This window comes from Pseudonaja textilis, chromosome 9, assembly GCF_049901715.1.
Source record: "Pseudonaja textilis isolate UNSWEBS1 chromosome 9, rPseTex1.2, whole genome shotgun sequence".
Lineage (NCBI taxonomy): Eukaryota > Metazoa > Chordata > Lepidosauria > Squamata > Elapidae > Pseudonaja > Pseudonaja textilis.
This window is the reverse complement of record NC_141998.1, coordinates 12,716,343-12,731,824: the sequence shown is the minus strand read 5'-3', so window position 1 is coordinate 12,731,824 and position 15,482 is coordinate 12,716,343. Positions and strand designations below refer to the sequence as shown.

At 43.3% G+C, this 15,482-nt stretch overlaps 2 protein-coding genes across 2 annotated transcripts in view; one reads left to right on the top strand and one right to left on the bottom strand.

Annotated features, from left to right (window-relative positions):
- UNC5D (unc-5 netrin receptor D) overlaps positions 1 to 15,482 on the top strand; it is a 726,013-nt gene that overhangs the window by 281,286 nt on the left and 429,245 nt on the right. The window lies entirely within an intron of this gene.
- Positions 10,909 to 11,637, bottom strand: LOC148125037 (uncharacterized). The gene has a single exon (XM_087938743.1). It carries the CDS (start codon positions 11,635 to 11,637, stop codon positions 10,909 to 10,911), a length of 729 nt encoding a protein of 242 aa, XP_087794869.1.

Here is a 15,482-nt window from a genome sequence, read left to right as displayed (position 1 = left end):
TGCGTGTGCCAACGCCTTCATTCTCACAATGCCGGGTGTCCCTCGTGCAACGCTTCCAGGACTCGGGTGCACGCAGCGAGGTCGGGATGACCACTCGAGTGCCCCACAGTAGACAACCCTGCAAACTGGACAGCTCCTGCATGCGAGTCTTAAAGGGTGCGAATTTGTTATCAACATTGCCTCCCGGCCACCCCCTCCTCACCCAGTCGAGCACCTGGGCAAGCGTTTGGTCTGCCTTGGTTTTGGCGGCGATGTCAAGGGCGGTGATGGGCAGGTCCAACTGGGTGATTTCAAAAATGGCATTGACAGGAGCTGGGTCTTCAGCCGGAGCGGGTAAGGGGCAGCGACTGAGTGCGTCAGCGTGGGATAGAGTTTTGCCCGGGCGGTGGATAAGTTTGTATGAGTAGGCCGCTAGGAAAAGTGTCCACCTTGTCATCCGAGGGGAGAGGACTTGAGGTGTCTGTTTGTCGCCGGCCAGTAGGCCCAGGAGGGGCTTATGGTCGGTGACCAGTTCGAAGAAGTGGCCAAAAGGAATTCGTGAAACTTTTTCACGGCTGCAACAGCTGCTAGGGCTTCCATGTCTATTTGGCTGTAATTTCGCTCCGTGGCCGAGAGCGTCCTGGAGAAAAAAGGCGATGGGGGCCTCGGCGCCATTGGCGAGTCGGTGACTAAGGACCGCCCCAATTCCAAAGGGGATGCGTCTGCTGCCAGTACTAAAGGAAGGTTGGGGTCGAATTGGATGAGCACTGCCTCTGGCGTAAGTAGTGATTTGTGGCGTTAAACGCCTGGTCTTCTTTGTGCCCCCAGTGCCACGGTGACTTTTTGTCTAGTAATCTGTGTAGGGGTTCGGCTACTGAGGCTTTATGGGGCAAAAAGGATGCATAAAAGTTTAGGAGTCCCAAGAAAGCTTGTAGCTCCATTTTGGAGGTCGGTGTGGGAGCTTCGTGGATCGCCCTGACCTTGGACTCCAGGGGTGAATGCCAGAGGCGTCAATTTTATAACCCAGAAAGTCCACCTGTCTAGTGGCAATGGCGCATTTTTCTTTTTTTAACTTGAGGCCATGCTGTCTGAACCTCTCTAACACTGCTCGCACTCTCTGGAAGAGTTGGGGTCTGTCCCTGGCCGAGACCAAGATGTCGTCGAAGTAGGGTACTACACCAGGGAGGCCCTGTAAAATCCGCTCCATGAGGGATTGAAAAATACCCGGGGCAACACTCACGCCAAATTGGAGACGCTTGCATCGGAAGGCACCCCTGTGAGTGACGATGGTCTGAAGTTCCGCTGTTTGGTTATCAACAGGGAAATGTTGATATGCTTGAGACATGTCCAATTTAGCAAAAATACTGCCCGGTTCGAATGTGTGCAATAAGTGCTGAATGACGGGCACGGGTAGGCGCTAACTTGTAAATATTTATTGATTGTTGTCTTGTAGTCCGAGCAAATTCTCAGGCTACCATCTTTTTGAGGGTGTGACAATGGGCGTCTCCCACTTGGCGAAATCTGTTGGCTCAATGACCCCTTGTTTTAGTAGTTTATCCAATTCAGCGTCTAGTTTTGGTCGAATAGCAAATGGAACTCTACGTGGTTTTAATCTGATTGGGACTGCCTGGGGGTCAACGGTGAATGAGATGGGGTTCCATTATAACACCCCAGCTCCTCGCTGAACACATCTGCGTAGTCAGCGAATAAGGAGTCAGTGTCTGAGGTTGAGACAGCATGGACTCCTGTTAACCCTAGGCCGAGGTGGGGAAACCAATCGAGCCCCAATAAGGTGGGTAGATTGCCGTTAACTACCACTAGAGGTAGGTGGCCTTTAAAAGCTCTAAAACTGACAAAGAACTTGCCTCTGCCGATCACGGGAATGGCCTTCCCCTGGTAGTCCTTCAGACCGAACTGGCATCTCTGAAGCCGGGTAGTAGATAGGCTGGGGTGGAGTCTCTTGAGGGTGTTCCACGAGATTATTGAGAGCGCTGACCCTGTGTCAACCTCCATGTGGCACGGTTTACCTTCTAGGGAAACGGAGAGAGAAATTTTACTAACAGAGTGGCAAGTACGCCTGGCAAGGCGGTGCGTGCGACAGTTTAATACTTGCCTCTGTGGTCCCGAGTGCGAGGACGGGGTCTTTGTGCAGCGCTTTGGGGGCTTGACAGACTCTCGCAATGTGCCCCCTCTTATGGCAGTTGTTGCAAACGGCTCCCTTAAACTTGCAGGTGGCCCTTTGATATGATCCCCCACAGGCTAGGCACAGGGTGATGTGCTTGGGTGGACGGTGTATTCTTGTTTGGCCCCTACCTGCGACCGTCTGTCATTGGTGAGGCGATGGACATCGTTCTCATCGTTGTGGCCTTCCTCCGCTTCCACCTCTTCGGAATGGACTGGGAACGCTGCTAGCTTGGCGCTTGGGCCCTGAATTTCGGTGGCTGAGTTCGTTGCTAGCTCGGCTGCTAGGGCCTCCTCTACCGCTGCGCGAGGTTGAGGTCTTTCTTAGCCAGCAGACGCCTCTGTAGGTTGAGATCCTTGACCCCACAAACCAATTGATCGAGGAGCATGTCCTCCAGGTATGTTCCAAACCCGCAGTGCAGGGCTGCTGTTCTGAGGGCGGCCATATATTGGTTGATGGTCTCCTTACTTGATTGCTTCCTCATTCGGAACGTGAACCTCCTGGCGATTTGTGAAGGCCTGGGAGCGTAGTGGTTTGTGAGGATCTCAAGCAACTCGGACCACGGGCGTTTTTAATTCTCTCGGCGCCACGAGTGCTGCAGCGGTATCGTAAGCGGTGGCTCCGCAGTAGATTAGGAAATAGGATTTTTCCGATGCTCTCCCGCATCCGCCAGGCCGACCGCATCGATGTAATGATTGAAACGGTTCTTATATGATTCCCACTTCTCTTCGTCTGGTTTAAACGCCGGGAATACTGGATTGGAACTCATGGTGCTGGAACAGCTGGGCTACCTGCGGAAAAATCTCTCTGGGACTACGAACGCTCGTGAGTTACTAGTGATATCAGCTCTGGAGAGGTTTCTTGCTACCCTCTCTTTCTCTCTCTCTGGGTTACCACGTTGGCTGCTAGCCGTTGGAGGTGTCTTGATTCGCGCCAAAAAAAGTGGGCGTTAGTGACTCTCTACAGCGCTGTGCTGTGATTCCTACTGGCTCGAAATTCAAATGACACCCGTTTGAATTTCGCGCCAAATGCAGAGCGGCTGCGGCTGCAGCGCTTCACTTTCCCGTAGCGAGGCTAACAAGCGGCTACAGACGCTTCTAACTATTTGACTCAGACCGCTTTCTCTGGCTGCGGATCTGCGTTTGCTCTTTTGATCGCTCGTTTCGCTAGCTGACCGCTCTCTCTGGCTGCGGATCAGCGTTTCCCTTGTCGCCAGCCGATCGCTCTCTCTGGGCTGTAGATCGGTGGCTAGTGACTCAGCGGTTGCAAGGTGCTTCTGGTAGCCATCCCATCCTCGTCGCCAGTGTTAAGTTTGAGCAATGAGAGGCTGAACCAGAGCATGAGTGCAACAGTACTTTATTTTACAAATAAAGGGCTGACCGTGCTTGCCAAGCCTGGAACTGGCTCACAGCAATCAGCAGCCAGTTGGACCCCGCAGCCTGCTTTTATAGCTGGCTGCTGGGGAGAACCGACCAATGGGAATGGGGGAATAACGCCCACACAAAGTGAGTGGACCTGAGTGAGAACTCCTTGAGTCCTCAGGACATAACACCCAACTCCACTGGCAAAACCAAGTCTTCATGGCCTTTGTGAAAGAGTGTCAAAGTGGGGGTCAATCTTATCTGCACAGGAATGATGTTCCACAGGGAGGGAGCCACCACAGAGAAGGACCTTCTTGGTTCCACTAGATGGACTTTCTTAGTAGTGGAACCAGAGGTGGGATTCAAATTTCTTAACAACCAGTTCTGTGGGTGTGGCTTAATTTGTGGGTGTGGCTTGGTGGTCATGTGACTGGGTGGGCATGGCTTGCTGACTGGGCATGACTTGGTGGTCATGTAACTGGCTTGAATGTAAATATTATAAATATTGATGTAAATATTGATTTTATTTTTTATAAAAAAGAGCAACTTTTATGCAAAAGCAGGCAAAGCAGGCAGGTATATTGAGTTGCTCACAGAATCACAGATTCACTTAGAGATCTATCTATCTGCAATCAGCTATCTGCATCTGTCACATAAAATGTGCTTGCAAGCAAATTCACAAAATTAACTCACAACACACCATGTATGTAAATATTGACTTTTTTATTTAAAAAGAGCAACTTTTACCCTGAAGTAGGCAAAGCAGGCAGGCAGATTGAGTTGTTCACAGAATCACAGATTAACTTAGAAATCTCTCCATCTGCAATCGGCTACCTGAGTCTGCACTGAAAAGCTTCAGTCCTAACAAAGGTTCGGCTCTGCTTTTAGATTAGCTAGAAAGCAAGAAATCCAGGGATTTCTTGCTTTCTTGCTAATTTAACTTTCCTGGCAGAGCAGAACAACTAATGATCGGGGGGAAAAAGTAGCAACTTACCAAACCAGACAAGTTGGATGGCTTGCATGCCAGGTAAGGAGTGAGTGGGCAGGGAGAGGCAGGGCCACCAGTGAAGCGATTTGCCAGTTCTCTGAACTGGGGACAATCGTGTGTGCAGCGTTTGCAAGAAATCATCAGCTGTGCTGCCTGGAGAGTTGACAAGCGCTGCACTCAGGTGCGCAGTGTTTGAAAATCCTCTTGTTTACTGCTTTTTCAACCTCAGTTGTGCCACGCAAAGCAGCTGAGGAGGGAAAAGCAGAGAATAAAGGATAGCCTAGAGCCCGGGCAGGTGGGTGGGCCAAATACCGAACCAGTTCGGTATCAGTTGCTCTTTGCAGCTACAGGTTCTATAGAACCAGGCCGAACTGGTAGCATCCCACCCCTGAGTGAAACTGTAGCTTTTCCTGCCTCCCCACTCTGGTAGCTTGGGTAAATATGTCCTGAAAAAAACAGTCCTTTAAATATTATCAAATTGTCATTATTGCTGTTAGGTATATGCATTTCCATTTAGGTTCATCATTTTCAATCTTTTTTCTGCTGTGATTCTTCATGACTTTTCTTGTAAACTGCCCTATGAGAAGTATCTGCAGGAAGACAAAAGAACACCACCCCCAAAACCCACTTTTGTAAGGATGCTTTGTTTGGATCAAAACTCAAAGCAGGACTCAAAGGATCTCTGCTTTGCATGTGGCTTTTGAACAAAAAATGAAAATTCTTTACTGCTTGTTTTCTGTACATGTTCTTAATGTTCACTAAAATAATTTAGATTATACTGACAGCACCTTATTACGTTTATAATTTCCTTGAATGTTCATGTATTAAATTTATAATACAAGAGATCACATATTAACCCAAGATATTCCTGTACGTGATTATTCAGAAGTAAACTTTTATAATGTTCCATAGAGCTTTTTCACCATGCTATAAATCAAAATATAATCGACTGTCAGTGCATAATTTAATTAAAGACATACATTGTTAATGGATCCACAAGTTTTACTTATGTTGCTTTCCAGTTTTCATTTCATTTCACTCAGAAATAATTATCTTTTTTTTTCTGCTACAGAAGCATTTCTCCATACCATACAAAAAACACCTGGCATTTTAATTCATCCCTAATGCCTAATGGATAGAATTCTTACAGCTATTATTATGCAGAGGCTTAAATAATGCCTGAGTTCACATATTATACTAAGACACAATGGACTTTGTTTCTGCTTGTCATAGGTTACATTCCCATGTGGGACAGCAGATTGTGTTGTGTAAAAAAATGGATTAGGCTTTTGAATGTATAAACTCATCCCATTGTAGATTAATCAGTAATTGTTATGTGTGTGTTATGTGTGAATTAGACCACAGAACCTTATTCAAAAAACCATATGTACAATTCTGACCTCGATCAATCGTTGCCTGAATGGGCATAAAGTAATACCTTTTGTTGCTTTTTTCTTGTCTCAACTTGGTTTCCTAAGCATCTTCCCCACTGGACCCTCATCGCTGTGTTGAAAGTGCAAGAATCATGTCACATGGATGCATACCTAAAATGGGAAACTACAGCCCACTAATTAATTATCCCCATTTTTGAAAGCTTGTTCTATTTTTTTAAAAATGGCCCTTTCTTAGTGTCCAGTGATTCCATCTATGGTTCTTTAGCTAATTGAGAGACTGAATTGCAACTTCTGATCCAATTAAAATTGTCTCAACCCTGATTAATTTGGGATTGAATGGATTTAGGCAAGCTACTCTAATTCAATGACAAAGGGAAAAAGTAAATAATTGTTAAGTTTGGTTATCTAATTTTGTAAGGTCATTGCAGTTTTTCAACTAATTTTTACAAGTATTCCATAAAATCCTTCTGAATGCAGCTAGTCTTTGATTTGCAACAGTTTATTTAGTGACCGTTCAAACTTACGTCACTAGAAAAAGGGACTTATGGCCATTTTTCACACCTAAGACCATTGCAGCACCCCATGGTCATGTAATAAAAATTCAGTCACTTGGCAGCTGATGGTTTATGATGGTTGCAATGTCCTGGGATCATTGATCAACTTTTGTGACCTTCTGATGAGCAAAGTTAATAGGTGAACTAGACTCACTTAACAGCCATGTTACTTACTTAACAATTGCAATGATTCACTGAACAACTGTGACAAGAAAGGTCATAAAATGGGGCAAAGCTCACTGAACAAGTGTCTCACTTAATAACATAAACTTGATGTCAATTGTGGTCATAGGTTGAGGACTATCTGTAATTGTGATATACATGATACACAGTTCTGAAATGTGTAAATGATGCTAAATGAGGATATATATTCTACTTTTTGTCTGTTTTGTACTCAGTAGATTCAGATCCTGTTTCATAATTTATAAAAATAAGTAATGATTATCTTCCATAGCAACAAATATCTCACATTTTTATAGCTTTCCAGGTTTACTTGATAAATGAGCCTTTTTCCTAGAGTTGGAGTTCCCCAAACCTTATCCTTGGGGTTACAGGGGTAGACATCCTGAGTAGATGAAATTCTTGAACACAAACAGACAGTTCATGTCACAACTGAGAGCCTATATTGCTCTAAGCTCCTTAAATCATCACATTAAAGATTGGCCCCATCTGATTGTCAGTTGGCCTTTTCATCACATTATTTAAAGAAAAAGGAATTGAAATGAATGTTCTCTTCAATACAAAGAAGCGAACTTGTGCTTTTATTTATATATTGTGGGAAATAGTTGGATTTGGCCTGTAATAACTTTTGTATATATGTTGCCAGCAAGGGAATCAGTTTAGAAGAATCTTACTTTTTTAAAATCTACCTTTTTTCTTGAATTTTTATTTAAAAAACAAGAAAAACAAAAGCAAAACTAAGAATCAGACATCAGCCATAGTTCAGCTTAGCAGAAATAACAAGAAGGAAGGAATGTTCATAATGGACTTGACCATTTGGCCCAGATTACGGTTGAATTGATGGCTATGGAAAACAGATAGAAAAAAATTAAGCTACTATAGGAGGTCTTTTCTGCCAACTCCGTGGACCAAAGGGAAGACTTTCCATCTAACCGAACACAACACCCCTCCCCTCTTACTTTCAACAATAATCAATGAAAAAAGAGTTATTCAACATATTCACGAAAATAGATGGGGCACTTATGCGCCCGCTCTGACCTGCACAGATCATTTGGGTTTGAGGTGGCGGTCAGACCATTGGGGGCTGCTACTGCTTCTTGTCCAGCCCCTAGAGCTTGTTGGAATTCCCTGTGGGTGTGGTTATTTCTGCAGGATGGAACTTGGCAGATGCCTCCTAATTGGTCTCTTGGTTCCCCAGGTACATGTGGTTGCAGAATCTCTGAGTTTGAGTTAGCTGCAGTGGGGAATTCAAGGTTTTTATTATTTTCTAGTGGACTGTAGTTGTTTGCTTTTGGATTGTTTTGATCCCAAGGGGGTTTACCTATTCGCCCTCTTAACTGATTCATATGCCTCCTTCATATCCTGCCATATTCTAATTCTACCCTGTAAGATCGAGGGCTTGTGATGGCTATAATTTGTCCTGGAATCCATAGAGGTTTTCCCATATAATTTTGTGCATATACCCCATACCCTATTTTAAATGACCTGATCTTGCCGGTAGAGTCAGAAGGTGTCTCGCTAATGTAACTGGGGTACAATATGTCCAACCTGGTTCTAAGTTTCTGTCCCATTAATAACTTGGAGGGGCTCCTATGTGTGGTGGAGTTTGGCATCACATGTTGAATAAGTAGGAATGTGTCTGTGCACTTCTGCCAATCTCCCAGGCCCATTCTAGCTGAAGCCTCTTTGGTAGTCCTTACCATTCTCTTTGCTTGACCATTCGCTGAGGGGTGAAAAGGTGCGATTAGCATGTGGCGAATGCCCAGTTCTGCTAAGAACAGTTCAAATTGAGTTGCTGTAAATTGAGGCCCATTGTCTCAGACTAAAACGTCCAGTAGGCCATGTGTTGTGAATAGTTTTCTTAGGGTCTTAATAACTGCCTCAGTGGTCGTGGATTTCATTAATATAATTTCCAACCATTTAGAGTATGCATCCATGACCACCAAGAAGGTGGTCATGGAAGGATCCTCCAAAATCTATATGTATTCAAGCCCATGGGGATTTTGGGGATTCCCATTCCTGAGGGTGGGCTGCTGGTGGAGCTGGCCTGGATTCCTGACATTTCCTACAGGTTCCTATCCATTCCGTGATATCCTTATCTATTTTAGGCCACCAGTCATAGCTCCTCACTAGTGCCTTCATTTTAATGATCCCAGGGTGCCCAGTATGTAATAATTCTAGGACCTGTTCCTGTAGTTTAGGTAGAACAATAACACACTCCCCCCATAACAAACATCCCTTGATTTGTGATATTTCATGTTGACTGTTGTAAAATGGTTTCAATTATTCAGATACTGGCCCCTGAAGCCATCCCCTTCCCACCCAACTCAGTACTTGTCTCAAGGACTTGTTCCTGATTGAGTGTCGGGCAATTTCTATTGTGGTGAGCGGGCTGGGTAGTTTCTCAATGAGGAGGATGGTCGCTGATGGGGCTGGGTCTTGAACAGTCTCTGGTAACAGGCAGCGACTGAGAGCATCGGCATTTCCCAGGGCTTTGTGTATAGTTATAAGCAGCTAGGAAAATCGTCCATCACATCAGGCAGGGAGATAAAATAGTTGACATGGGACGGTCCCCCACGAGGAGTCCTAACAGCAGTTTGTGATCTGTTACCAGGTGGAAATATAAATATTCATAGAAATGTTTTATGCCAGCCACTGCAGCCAGCACCTTCTTGTCTAATTGGCTGTAGTTTCTTTCAGCTCCTGATAGAGTTCTTGAATAGAAGGCTACAGGAGCCTCAGTCCCATTTGGCATTTGGTGGCTTAGGACAGCCCCGACCCCAAATGGTGAGGTGTCACAGGTGAGGGTGACCGACAGCGATTCAGAGTATTGGACAAATACGCTGTCAGAAGACAGGAGTTGTTTGACAGCTGCAAAAAATGGCGGCTTCCCTTTCCCCCCCACATCCATTTAACCTGTTTCCCCAGGAGTTTTTGCAAAGGCTCTATGGTGGCTTTCCCAGGGAGGAATATACTATAACAATTGAGGAGGCCCAAGTAGCTCTCTTTGGTTCTTGGGAGTGGGTGCGTTTTGTATAACCTTAATTTTTTCCTTGTTTGGGTGTATTCCAAAGCCATCTATCAGATATCCTAGAAATTCGACTCTCAGGACTGCAAATTTACATTTTTTCCATTTTACTTTTAATCCAGCCTCTTTGAATCTAGTTAACACTTTTCATATTCTGACAAGCAATTTGTCTTTATTTTCAGCGGTAATTAACACGTCATCGAAATAGGGGACAACTCCCTGAATTCCCAGTAGGAGGCACTCCATGAGGCTTTGAAAAAGCCCTGGAGCAATGCTCATGCCAAATTGGAGATGGCGGCATTAAAATGCACCCCTATGGGTCACAATGGTCTGGTCCTTGGCCGTGGCATCATCCACCGGGAGTTGTTGGTATGCCTGCACTAGGTATAATTTAGCAAAAAAAATTCCTTTTCCAACTGAGTGCAGCAAATGTTGCACTACTGGGAGGGGTGGGCATTTTGTTGTAGGGCCTTGTTTAGGGCACACTTATAGTCAGCACAGATGTGGACTGACCCATCTGGCTTTACAGGGGTGACTATAGGGGTTTCCCATTTAGCATGGTCTACCGGTTCCAGTATGCCTTGCTCTATTAATTTGTCAAGCTTTTTGTCTATTTTTGGTCATAATGTGAATGGCATCCTGCATGGCTTGAGCCTTATTGGGGTAACCTGGGGATCTAGATTAAATGAAATAGGGGTCACCACATACTTGCCCAAACCGCCATCAAAAACATCCGCAAATGCCTGGAGCAGTTATTTGATGCTGTCATCTGGTATTGCGCTGACACCGGTCACCCCGAGTCCCAAAGCATCAAACCAGTCTAGTCCAAGTAGGCTGGGTAATTTGCCTTTGATGATTGTAAGTTGTAGTGGTCCTCAAAACTTCTCAAATGCCACCTGGAAAGTTCCCATCCTTACAACAGAATTTTTTTAAAAATTATCTGGGTCTTTAATGTGTTCTTGGTGATGCTGGGCTTTATTTTCTTCATCGTGACCCATGAGATCATTGATAACAAGGAACCTGTGTCCACTTCCATGTTACATGGTGCTCCTTCAATGTGGACAGTTATATTAATCTTCTTTGAAATGGTCTTTCCAAAAGTCGTCTGGAAGGTCATGGTTGCTTCGGAGTATTGGTTGTCCTTCTTCCGTAGTTTCCATGCTTGTTTGGGTTTGAATCGCTTCTGTATGGTAGATGGGTAGTTTCTGCATGCTGCTGGCTGACTGGCTCTGCAGACACTTGCTAGATGTCCTTTATGGTCACAACATTGACAGATGGTGTCCTTAAATCTGCAATTTGCTCTTGAATGGTTCCTGCATGCAGACTGCCCTGCGTCATTTTTCGTTGTTTTCTTGTTAACCTGCAGACATCTTCCTCATTGTCTGTTGACTCTTCCAGCTCAGTGTGATCTTGCTGGGCTGCGCTGCTGTGGCATGTGTTGTTTGGGCTTTTTTCTTTTTGAATTGCCGCCATTGCTTTAATTGACGTCTCGGTGGCTCGGGCTTCATCTATTGCCATTTTCAGAGTGAGGTTGGGATTCATGAGTAGTCGCCGTTTTAGTTGTAAATCTTTCACCCCACAAACAAACCTGTCTTCGAGGTCCCTAAATTCACAGTACATAGCAGCTTTTCGCAGCGCTGTGATGTAGTCATTTATCGATTCACTGTCATTTTGGTTCCAGCTGTGAAATTCATGTCGTCTGACGATCTTTGAGGTCGTGGGTGCATAGGGAGTCCTGAGTGCATTTTGGATTGTGTTCCATGTTACCGTCTGCACAGCTGCAGGGGCGACCAGAGTTTTGGCCATGTCAAAGATTTCTGAGCCACAGTAACTCAAAAACAGGGATTTCTTTCTATTGTCCGAGAGTGCTTGCAGCTCGTTGGCTTCCAGAAAGCAATCAAATTGGATTAGATAAGAGTCCCAATGTTTGATGGCTGGGTTGAACGGTGTTGGTGGAGCGTACATGGCCATCTTGTCAATTGCGAGGGCTATTTTTGCTCCGATAATTGTTTTGGTTGCTCTGCTATTCGTCTGTATGTCGATCAGCTCTTCTTGTGTCTTCTTTCTAGTATTCCATCCTCGTTGCCAGTGTTGTATTGTGGGTTAAAAGAAGACTCAGATCCAGGGTAATGAAAGCAACTTCTTTATTCGAGTAACAGCAACAACCAGCAAAGGTTCTGTCTGACAGTTCTACTTTTATAGGAGCTGCCTGACAGGCCAAACGATCAGCTCTTAGTATTATCCTGCCTACTCAGTGGAGCAAAGGGAAAACTTTCCTTCTAACAGAACACAACAGAGTAATTATTTTTTAGTAAGGTACCATGTCTGTGAAAAATGCTAGACTTGGTCTTTATATCAGTCATGTCTAATATATGTTGGATTCTTTGTTGGGGATCCTTTTGTGCAATATGTGATATGATGAATGAAGGCGAATATACGTGTTCCAGGATAATGTTGCAGGATCCAATCTGGGTTGGTCACTGAGACCAGAGGTTTAGTCTTCCAAGCTTTTGAATTTGTTCTGGAGTCCATCTTCAGAGGACTTATCTCTAGCAGAGTATGTGCTTTGGACTTTTGTGCGGTAATACATGGAGATTATCTTCTTTGTTTTGGACTCTGCCAGGGTTTTTTCCTCTGTGTGCTTGTTCAAGTTGTTTAAAAAAGCAATTACATAATGCCTGGATTTAATCTGCAGCCTCAATTATTTCTGATCATTGATTCTAGGGAAGGAGATGATGTATTATTTATTATTTCTATGAATCCATTTGTTCTAAATTAGCAGTACATTTGCTGGAAATGTTGGCATTTAGTTAAGCACAAGCTGAGTGACACCTGTTATCTCCCACTTGTTCCAGTCTGTGAATAAATAGGGAGAGCTGCACTCTTAATTGTATTATGTTTCCATTGGTTTGTAAGGTAACAAAGAAAACCAGAGCTGGTAAATCTGTGTAACAAATAGACCTGTGCAACAAATGTTGATGATGATTTTAGGATTGTTATATTATCATTGTAGAAAATTTTCAGGAAATTCTGAATTTTAGGGCAGTTCAAGATTTATCCCAGTCTAAAAAATAATCCCCAAACCTAAGTAATGTATATGTGCTTTTAAGCAATTGTTTTGATGTAAATGTTATGAAATGAAATAATTCCATTTTTCAGCTTTTTAGGCATTTCTATTGTTAATAGCTCCTAAAGCTCCAATAATTACTGGAAAAACCTCTGCCATTTCATTTCATAATTTCTGTATTTCATTTGTTAATTCCTAATATTTCAAAATCTTCTCCAAATCAGTCTGAGCTAATTTGATATTGCCACATGCATTATTATTATTAACATTGGCTGAAAGGTCAGCCAAATATTTAAGACTGGATTTGGCATTTTTATTCACCCTGTTGAGTCCTTCCCAGGGACCTGATAGAGGAAGATGTTGTTGTTTGATTGTGCTAAAGGTATCATAACAGAATATCTGTTGTTCCAAGCAAAGCTGCCCTTTGCAGTTGACTGATTTTGCCAATGCCAATGCCGATGGTGTTCCAGTGGTATTTAATTATTTTGGGATTCCACCCACATAAAATTAGAAAAGTTCAGAGCAAGCCAATGTAAATATATTTCATCTATGTATCCAGAAATGTGGGCTGATGTGGACTTCAAGGATTGGACTTTGCAGAACATCTCACATAACTCGGTTTCTTCTGTTTTCAGTGACATTCAAAGGCAATCAGTGTCACCCTTTTCCACCCAGGCTGTCAAATACAGGGAGTGGTTGCCAGTAGAAGGAGTGGTAAATTGTCTCCTATATCTCATGTTAAAAATAGGGGGCCTTTTATGACAAAACTATTATGTTAGGAAGAGACTGACAGTATTAAATATTTTAAAAGATTTGGGAAAGAGAAGCTGAAAGTATTCACTAAAGATTTTAAGGGAAAGTCAAGATGCTGCCATTATAAGCTACAGAAAGTTTCAACGGAGAAGCTATAATACTGTTAGGGAACTGCACTGCTCCACCTAACCATTCCACAATTGTTGGAAGGAAAATCCATCTGGTTCAGTTCCAAGCTCAAAGACACTGGAAACAACATGAAGGAAAGAAAGTTTATTGAACAGAACCACAAAGACAGCATGCAGTTCTGGGCCAACTGAACAAATAGTTGGATGGATTTTTATAGGTTTCTGTGACTTTGAAGTTTGAACTGTTCTGGGGGTGGTGCAATGAAGGGGCTTGTGTTCTGAAAGGGTGTTGGACAGTTCCTATGGGGCTAATGGCTTTCATTTTGTGTTAGATCTTGGGTGAGGGGTTGCCTTCTAATCCTACCATTCTGCCTTTGTTAGCTATCAAACTTTGCTGCAAGGAGTTTCAAAACAGCCTGTCTTGAAGAGCTTCTGCTGGCACTATTTGCTTTGCTAATGAACAGAGTGATCTAGATAGTCTTTCAATAAGCTCTTTATCTCCTTAAGTACTGGCATCTACTGAAAGACTGGGGGCTTCTTTCTGTCTTTAAGAGCATTTTTCTCCATTTCTCCCTTCATAATATTCTGCCTTTTTAAAATATTTCCCAAAGTAATTCATTCTTCTGGGGGTAGGGGCTTCCTACACCACCATGCTCTTGTTTACAATTTTTGCTCTTTTCTCTTAGTCAATTAATTCCAGTTTCTATTCTGCTCACTACATCTCTGACATTGCTTCCTATATTGATTCAACTCTCTGCTATTGCACATTTATGGGCACACACACACACAAACACATTTTGCTACCTTGCTTGATGAAACTTGTAGATGGAGCCTGCCCTAACAGTAAAGTAACTCTTGGGTGCAAATATAAATGCAGTTGCTAAATAATTACTTTCCAAGAATAACAGCAATGTGAAAATATACTATCTAACAAAAAAAATAGGCCACAGTTTCGCTGTGCATGCAGAGATTCTGCTAAAAGAAAGGAATTTTTCTTCCTTATTGTTTTGCCCTTTGCAGAGGTTGATCCCAGTTGTGTTTGGAATAGAATTTCAGCAGTTAATTAAACAGTAGAAAGACTTTATTTATTTATTTGATTCATCAATCGCTTACAAGATAATAAACATGAGTAAGAATACAGGAAATAGGTACAAATAAATGAGGACAATAGGATAGGGACAGTAGGCACCATGGTACACTTATGCACACCCCTTACAGACCTCTTAGGAATGGGGTGAGGTCAATAGTGGTTAGTTTGAGGTTAAAGGGGGTTAGAGGATGTAACAACAGACTCAGGTAGTGCATTCCAGGCATTGACCACTCTGCTGCTGAAGTCGTACTTTCTGCAATCAAGTTTGAAGCAGTTTACATTGAGTTTGTATCTGTTGTGTGCTCTTGTATTGTTGTGGTTGAAGCTGAAGTAGTCATTGACTGGTAGGACATTGTAGCAGATAATTTTGTGTGCTACGCTTAAGTCTAACCATAAGCGGCATAGTTCAAGGTTGTCCAAGCCCAAAATCTCAAGCCTGGTGATATAGGGTATTCTGTTGCAAGCAGAGGAGTATAATACTCTTCTCATGAAATACTTCTGGACTCACTCAGTTGTGTTAATGTCCGATATACAGTGCAGATTCCAGACAGATGAGCTCTATTTGAGTATTGGTTTAGCAAAGGTTTTGTATGTCCTAATTAGCAATTTGATATTTCCAGAGGAGAAGCTTCGTAAGATTAGATTTACAACTCTTAATGCCTTTTTGGCAATGCTGTTACAGTGAGCTCTGGCGCTTGGGTCATTTCATATGAGAACTCCAAGGTCCTTGACAGAGTGGAGTGGATCTGCCTAGTTTGTATTTGGTGTACTGAATTTT

Bases quoted from the DNA above. Each gene is read 5' to 3' on its own strand.
- LOC148125037 (XM_087938743.1), bottom strand. From the start codon at position 11,637: ATGGCCATGTACGCTCCACCAACACCGTTCAACCCAGCCATCAAACAT.